The 8,178-nt window shown below is 36.5% G+C and overlaps 1 protein-coding gene across 1 annotated transcript; it reads left to right on the top strand.

Moving 5' to 3' along the window:
- Window positions 1-720: 720 nt before the first annotated feature.
- On the top strand, window positions 721-4,338 carry LOC130095228 (neoverrucotoxin subunit alpha-like). Its single transcript, XM_056261918.1, has 3 exons — window positions 721-880; window positions 3,546-3,593; window positions 3,830-4,338. Exons 1-3 carry the CDS (start codon window positions 802-804, stop codon window positions 4,336-4,338), a joined length of 636 nt encoding a protein of 211 aa, XP_056117893.1. The 5' UTR covers window positions 721-801.
- Window positions 4,339-8,178: the final 3,840 nt, after the last annotated feature.

Below are 8,178 nucleotides of genomic sequence, written 5' to 3'. Positions count from 1 at the left end.
GCTGACCGAGTTTCGTGCCGTTTGTTTGAATTCTCTAGGAGGAGTATTTCACATTCCATTGCGTGTGTTTTACCAACAACCCTAAATAGCCGACTTCCTGTTGGGCTGGGGTAAAAAGTAAGAGTGTGAAGTATATATGAAACGAGGAGATCTACATGTGTACCGAGTTTCATATTATTACATGCAAGCGTGTTTGATTTATGGACCATGTTTTCGGACCCCGTTCCAGGGGGCGCTGTCGAGCCCCCCTGCCACGCCCGGGTACCATCTTCAGCCCGGCCCTGATGGCCGCGGGTTCTGACATGTGTGCAAAGTTTCAGGAGTTTTTGAGCATGTTAAGGCCTCCAAAAGTGTCCAAAAGGTAGCAGAAAAATAATAATAATAATAATAATAATAATAATAATAATAATAATAATAAATAATCCTAAGGAAAACAATAGGGCCTTCGCCCTTTGGGCTTGGGCCCTAATAATAATAATAATAATAAATAATCCTAAGGAAAACAATAGGGCCTTCGCCCTTTGGGCTTGGGCCCTAAATATAATATATATATATTATGTATATATATATATATATATATCTTTGAAAGATTTGAAGTATTTCACTACAAGTGCATTCAATTAAGCCAAGTCAAGTCTACAAGAGCCGCACAGATCTGATATAGTGCAGGTTATTTGCTGAAGTGTGGAGATGATGAGTTTTGATTTCTGTTTTCTGTAGAGTTTCCAGTCTCTCGCAGTACCTCCTGAATCTACAGACGAACCCGACGTTCCCTTCGGTTCTCTCTCCTCTTGTGATGGCATGAGAGAATTTGTCCGTCAGCTGAGAGACAAACTGGAGGATTTCTGCAAAGAGAAGATCAAGCAGATCTCAGACGGAGGTAAAGTTCTGCGCCTCGTTTATACAGACGTGTGTAGAAAGATCCTAAATCTGAACATACAACCGTTTCCGAAATATTCCTACGATTTATAAAACGTCCATTTGAAGAAAAAAATTCTTAAATACATCACAGTTTATAAATCACAGTTCATCTTAAATTTAAATGCAATGTGAACAAGTGCATCAAATCCACTGAATGGCCACAAATATCCCCTGTGTATACATGACGTAGGATGATATTCATGGAATTTAGGATCAATCCGATGTGTGTGTTTTATAAATGAAGCCCCTGGAGATTATTCATCTGCTCTTGTCGTGGCTAATTGATGGTTTCTGGTTCTGGTCTGCAGTTTTCAAAGTCTTCTAGAAATAAGTCGACAAAAAGCTTTCAGATTCGAAGTTCCACACAGCAAAATCCCCAGTGTTAAATTAACACTGCTCAGTGTTTATATGAGTCCACACTCAGGCCCTGTCCACACGAACACGGGTATTTTTATAACCGTGACTTTTTTTACGCGGTTCGGCCGTTCGTCCACACGAAAACGCACTGAAACCGAACATTTTTGAAAACCCCTGCCAGGGTGAGGATTTTCAGAAACGCCGGTTACAGTGTTGTCGTGTAGACAGTGAAACCGGGGTTTTTGCCTTGCGACGTCAGAGTGTGCGCCGTTATCAGCTATGTTTGACATCAGATTTGCGCTTCTGATTGGCCAACGTGGCTTTAGGGTTAAGGTTTATGTCGCCGCCTGCTGGCGTGGCATGCTCTTGACCGCGCTTGATTGTGTGTTTTTACGGTTTCATGTAGACGGAGACCGAGCATGTGTGGACGGGATTTTTTTTAAAAACGCTGTAGGAAAAACTCCGGTTATAAAAATACCCGTGTCCGTGTGGACATGGCCTCAGAGAGTGTCAAATGAACACTGAAGCAGTGCTAAAGTTAATGAGATCATTAAGTTATTAATTGAGTGATAATTGAGCATTATCGAAGACACCTGATGTTAACAAGCAGAATCACTGAAGGAGAAAATCGTAAATGTTACCATTATGGAGATCAATGTTTGCTTTAGTTGGCCTCTTGACCCTTACATAATTAACTTTAGATTTTGTTTGGCTGCTATACCTGAGTTACAACAGCCATGTGAACAAAGAGAAAAGGTGATGTGATGGTGCTGGTTGTGTTTTAACATAATCAATAGTTGGCCTGAGTCACTGAACTCATTGAGAGCGTTAAGAGAAACTCATAATTTCAGGGTTAAGTTTACCTTTTGGATTATAGCAGCACTGTCATTGTAGAGTATGCATTTTTTAACCTTTTCAATTAAATCCAAATGATCAAATCAATTACAAAAAAAAAAAAAAAACTTAAAAATATTTCAGGTAGGCACATATAGACAACAAGAATTAGCTTATGAATCTCAACAATGGTGACAAACAGATCACCTCTGAACATAAGCTCATTATTTATTCATGCAGCAATGCATGATGGAAGCCATGAATGAGATTTGATTGGTGGTATCCAGAATACACTGCAAAATGCTTTATAATTGTCACCATTGCTGAGATTCACAGGCTGGTTCTTGATATCTGTTTAAAAAAACCTGTTTGTATAAGTTTAAGGAAATTATTTGGATTACATTGTAAAAGTTACAAATATTATGATTTTCAAGGGCAGTGCTGCTATAATCAATAAAGTAAATGTAACTCGGAAATTGGGCTCTATTCAGATCAAATGATTGTGAGATAATGATAATGTTAAGACACAACCAACACCATCAAATCACCTTTTCTCTTTGTTCATCTGGCTGTTATAACTCAAGTACAGCAGCCAACCAATGAACTAAAGTTAATGACTTAAGGGTCAAGAGCCCAACTAAAGCAAACACTGATCTCCATAATGGTAACATACCAATTACGATTTTCTCCTTCAGTGATTCTGCTTGTTAACATCAGGTGTCTGCGATAATGCTCACTTATCACTCAATTAATCACTTAATTATCTCATTAACTTTAACACTGCTTCAGTGTTCATTTAACACTCTCTGAGTGAGGACTCATATAAACACTGAGCAGTGTTAATTTAACACTAGTGATTTTGCTGTGCAGGTCTCAGAAGACGTAACTTTATTGAGCAATTTAACAAAGTGAGATGTTAGTTTGAGTCATCTGATCTTACAATGGTTGATACGTAGGTCTTATACCTTTTTCTTATCGCCAGTGTCCAATTAGCGTCTGTACCGTTATCTCTTACATGTTGCTCCTCCTCGGTATTACACCACAATTAAGATCACATGCTTCGAGGCCTTCTTTCTATTGGTAGCAGAATTTTTTAGCAGTTTTTAGCAGTAGCAGTAGCAGTTTTTTTTAAAATTACTTCATACATGTTTTTTAGTACCTTTCCGTACCTTCCACCAACGTCATCTAGGCATTACATGGGTTTTTAGGTACTTTTCCATCTTTTCATGCCCTATGGCCTACATTTTCTGCTTGGCATTACAGCATCTAGACTCAAGCATTAGATAGAGGAGGGCTGGCGAGATTCTCCAACACTCTCAGAAATGAGTCCATCATCTAATATCATACAGCATTATATTAGAAATGTCTCAGAAATGAATGTATTTTATCTCGTCATTTCTCTTCACACTGTTCATGTCTGTTTATTTCCACAGTCACATTCACCAACATGAATCCCAAGACCAGGAACGACTTCCTACAATGTGAGTCACTAGAAAAACTCACTGAATGTGTTCATGTTCTTCCTGTAGAAGGCGAAATACATCATGATAGAAGAGTTTTATAATTTATCATGTAAATGATGATTTGCTCAGGATATTTGGTCATCTGTACTGAGACACTGATGATACATTGAACATTGATTCATGAAGAGATCAGATACATTACAAGATCAGACAGATTCATAATTCCTGTTTCTGATGTGTTTTCTCTCCATCAGATTCCCATCAGCTCACTCTGGATCTGAACACAGTGAATAAACGCCTCAGACTCTCTGAGAGGAACAGAGTGATTACTAACACTGACACAAAGCAGCCGTATCCTGATCATCCAGACAGATTTGATTGTTATCGTCAGGTGTTGTGTAGAGAGAGTGTGTGTGGACGCTGTTACTGGGAGATTGAGTGGACTGGGAGTGTGTATATGTCAGTGTCATATAAGAGCATCAGCAGGAAGGGACGGGGTTATGAGTGTTGGTTTGGATGTAATGATCAGTCGTGGAGTTTTAACTGCTATTCCGACGGTGACACATTCATACACAAGAATATACGCACTTATCTCCCTGTAAAGAGAAGAATAGGAGTGTATGTGGATCACAGTGCAGGAACTCTGTCCTTCTACAGCGTCTCTGACACAATGAGCCTCATCCACACAGTCCAGACCACATTCACACAGCCGCTCTATCCTGGGTTTGCTTTTCATTCTGGATCATCAGTGAAACTGTGTTGATGTTTCAGAACAGATATAGATAAATTTTACCCATAATACTTTGAGCTGCACAATAAATCAGTAACAGTGAGATGTTATAGAGACTCTTATTTCCTCTTCATTACATTAATACTGATGAACTTCACTGGAATAAAAAAAGAATAAATGTGTGTATCAAATCCTCACAGAGACAGTAAGAACAGAGTGTATGCTTTTCTCAAACTCTGTTTTGATGAAAATCTCATTCATTTTTTTTGTAGTGACACATAATAAAATATTTTTAATTATTACTATCAAAAAGTATCTTTCTTTAAGTCTTAGGTCTAAATCTTAAGTATCTTAAGATTTAAGTCCGTGGTGACCTTCTTCCAGGGTCCGAGAATGTTGTATATCAAAAAGTTCAGAACCTGCAAAGAATATCAAACGCACACACACACACACACAGAACACTGACAAACAACAGTTCTCTTCGAGGCTGAAGAAAAGGCCTGAGCTCATTATCAGAAGAGCAGTCCACCTTAACAGGCTGATAAAACATTTCACACCAGGAAAGCAGGAACGATAATATGCCCTTTTACTCCACTCCCTAAAGAAATACACATGAGATGTTCACTTAATGAAAATAAGGTGAAATTATGTATAAATTGACCCTCAAACTTATACAAGTCAACTAAGACAGATATATAGATGCAGATATGTGGATATTGTTATGAAATATGCAATTATTCTATTCTAATCATGGCTTTTGGTATATTAAGTATTTATGGGTCATAGTAAGCCACAATTGTAATTACTAAAAAGTGCTTTTATAATGAAAGGTACCATAAGTAGTTGTTAAACAATTTATTAAGAAAGTGTTTACTGTAAAACACTTGTATTAATAATCATTGTAACCATATATTGAGAAAATAGTTTATTAAGAAAAACACCTCAACTTGTTTTATAAAGATTTTTATTGTGAAGCTGGTTTATTAAGGAAAACACTGTAACTTGTTTTATAAATATTTTTATTATGAAGATGGATGATAAAGAAAAACATACCACACTGAATGTTGTAAGCATTTATTAAGCAGGTGATGGTGGCAGAGTACACAGCAAAATTCCCAGTGTTAAATTAACACTCTCGGTGTTCATATAGGTCCAACTACAGGGTGTTAAAAATGAACACTGAAGCAGTGTTGAAGTTAATGAGATAATTAAGTGATGATTAGTGGTGATAGCTAATGTTAATAAGAAGAATCATTGAAGGAAAGAGAAACAACAAGAACTACTGACTTCGAGCCATTACACATTATTGTACTTATTATTACCAGTGTATTTCTGTCATAAATCTACACACATTCTTAATTATATTGAACAGAAGTTTAGATGGTAATGTTTTATGGAATGTTTCATTTCATGTCACCATTATGGCGATCAGTGTTTGCTTTAGTTGGGCTCTTGACCCTTTGCTTTTTAACATTAGTTTTTCTCTGGTTGCTCCATCTCTGTGTTTATAAAGCACATGTGTTATTGCAGGAGAAACCATGACATGGGCTGTGTTTCCGAAAGCATCTTAAGCCTAATTTGATTGTACAGACATTTTGTTGCAATTGTTCTACGATCAAGTTAGGTTTAAAATGCTTTTGGGAAACACAGCCCAGGTCATGATGGTTATGTTTAAATGATGAGATTACCATCCTGTAGTGTCCTGATTCACTCAACCAGCATTATAAACTGATTATACAAAGCTTCTATTCATATTGATTAAAGTAACTAATTCCAGCAGTGCTTTAATAATCTGTAGGTTTTAAAATACCACATAGATATCAAGAATCTACATATGAATCTCAACAATGGTGACAATCACATAAAATATTCATGTTGCAGTGCATGATGGGAGCCACCAATCGAAATGCATCCATGGCTCCCATCATGCATTGCAGTATGAATAAATTATACAGCTGAATTGTCCTGTAATTTTCATTGTTTTTCCTGTTTGTTTTTATTTTGCTATTGTTTTGTTATGACTTTAATAGCTTGTTTTGTGATGTTCAGAGTTGATCTGTGTGTCACTAGTTTGTTTATTGTCACCATTGTTGTGATTAATATGCTGATTCTTGATGTTTGTGTGTCTAAACACAAGAGCTCCAGTGCACAAAAAAGTTTCAAAATTGTTATAATTGCTGTTGGGTCTCAAACTGTAAAATCTAAGGGCTACAATCACCCATACTAAAACACAACATCAATCATATAGTCAAAGATCTAGACTCTGAATGACATCAGTGAATCAGGTCACTACGTGATGACAATGTCATCATCACAACATACTGTTGGCATGTTCTCTCGTGCAATATCAAATGTGCTTTATAAACACAATGTTGGAGCAGCCAGAGAAAAACTAACAATAAAAAATGAAAAGGGTCAAGAGCCTAACTAAAGCAAACACTGACCACCATAATGGTGGCTTGAAATGAAAAATTCCATAAAACATTGCCGTCTAAACTTCCGTTGAATCTCAATAACTTTTGTAGATGTATGACAGAAATAAAGTCACACTGGTAATAATAAGTGCAATAATGTGAAAAGGCTCGAAGTCAGTAGTTCTTGTGTTTCTCTTTTTTTCGTTCTTGTTGTTTCTCTTTCCTTAAATGATTCTGCTTATTAACATCGGGAGTGACCACTAATGGCCAATCATCACTTAATTAATCACTTAATTATCTCATTAACTTCAACACTGCTTCAGTGTTCATTTTTAACACCCTGTAGTTGGACCTATATGAACACCGAGAGTGTTCATTTAACACTGGGAATTTTGCTGTGTACTATAGGGTTAATAATTAAATAAAGTACCACATATAAATAATAACAATTATTCAAATGTAAATAAATAAAGTCTTAATCTTTTACGAAAATTCATAGCATTCATTCCCAAAATCAAAAACTGCGGAAGAGAATTCCATGCCACCATTGCTCTATACAGCACCGTCCTTTGTATAAGGTTAGTTCGACACGAAGGTAACAAAAAGCGACTCTCTGTTGACTGACGAGTGGAATATTGATGCACAGCACTAAAAAAAGACAGTCTGCTGTATAATACTTCTGGCATTTTTGTAACAATAATTTTTCTAACAAAATTAACAATACAATAATTAATCCTACTTTTTACACTTAACCAAACTAACCTAGTATTCAAGTCTCTAACACTAGTCCTAAAAGGGCAATTTAAAACTACCCGAGCTGCTTTATTTTGAGCAACTTGCAATTTTCTTAAGTTCATTTCAGTTGTACTTGACCAAATAATTGAACAATAATCCAAATGTGATAGAACTAAGGATTCTACTAATATTTTCATCACTCGATTTGGAATAAATTTTCTACAATGCTTAACAACTGCCAGACTCCTGCCCATTTTCAATAATATTTGATTTATATGACTATTCCAATTTAACAAATTATCAACAATCACACCGAGTAGCTTCGCCTCCGTAACCTGTTCTATCACAATACCCCCCACAGTCAGACTCAACACAAGCGGATCTTTTAACAAATACTTGGATCCCAGCACCATACATTTACTTTTCTCTGCATTAATCACCATATTATTGTCCCTAATCCAATTTTCAATTAGTTTCAGTTCAACTTGTAAAACTTTGTTAAGTTCAACAAGGGTTTGCGCGGACGTGTAAATTGTAGAATCATCTGCATATAGGGCCATGGTGGAATTCTCTAAAACAAAAGGCAGATCATTCGTAAAGATAGAAAACAAAAGCGGCCCAAGGCAACTCCCTTGTGGCACACCACAATCGAGAGTCTGTATATCAGAATTACTCCCATTAAATGTTACAATAAACTCCCTATTGGCAAGATAACTTTTAATCC

This window comes from Rhinichthys klamathensis, unplaced genomic scaffold (assembly GCF_029890125.1).
Source record: "Rhinichthys klamathensis goyatoka isolate OS25496 unplaced genomic scaffold, OSU_Roscu_1.1 h1tg000189l_1, whole genome shotgun sequence".
NCBI classification, from domain to species: Eukaryota; Metazoa; Chordata; class Actinopteri; order Cypriniformes; family Leuciscidae; genus Rhinichthys; species Rhinichthys klamathensis.
Note: the sequence above shows the minus strand (reverse complement) of the source record. Positions and strands in the feature narration are given on the sequence as shown.

What these genes read in the sequence shown, in the direction of transcription:
- LOC130095228 (XM_056261918.1), top strand. Translation starts at nt 802, where the DNA reads ATGAGAGAATTTGTCCGTCAGCTGAGAGACAAACTGGAGGATTTCTGC. An exon ending in CAAGCAGATCTCAGACGGAG is followed by an intron (nt 881 to 3,545) that starts GTAAAGTTCTGC and finishes TTATTTCCACAG; the next exon opens with TCACATTCACCAACATGAAT. An exon ending in CAGGAACGACTTCCTACAAT is followed by an intron (nt 3,594 to 3,829) that starts GTGAGTCACTAG and finishes TCTCTCCATCAG; the next exon opens with ATTCCCATCAGCTCACTCTG.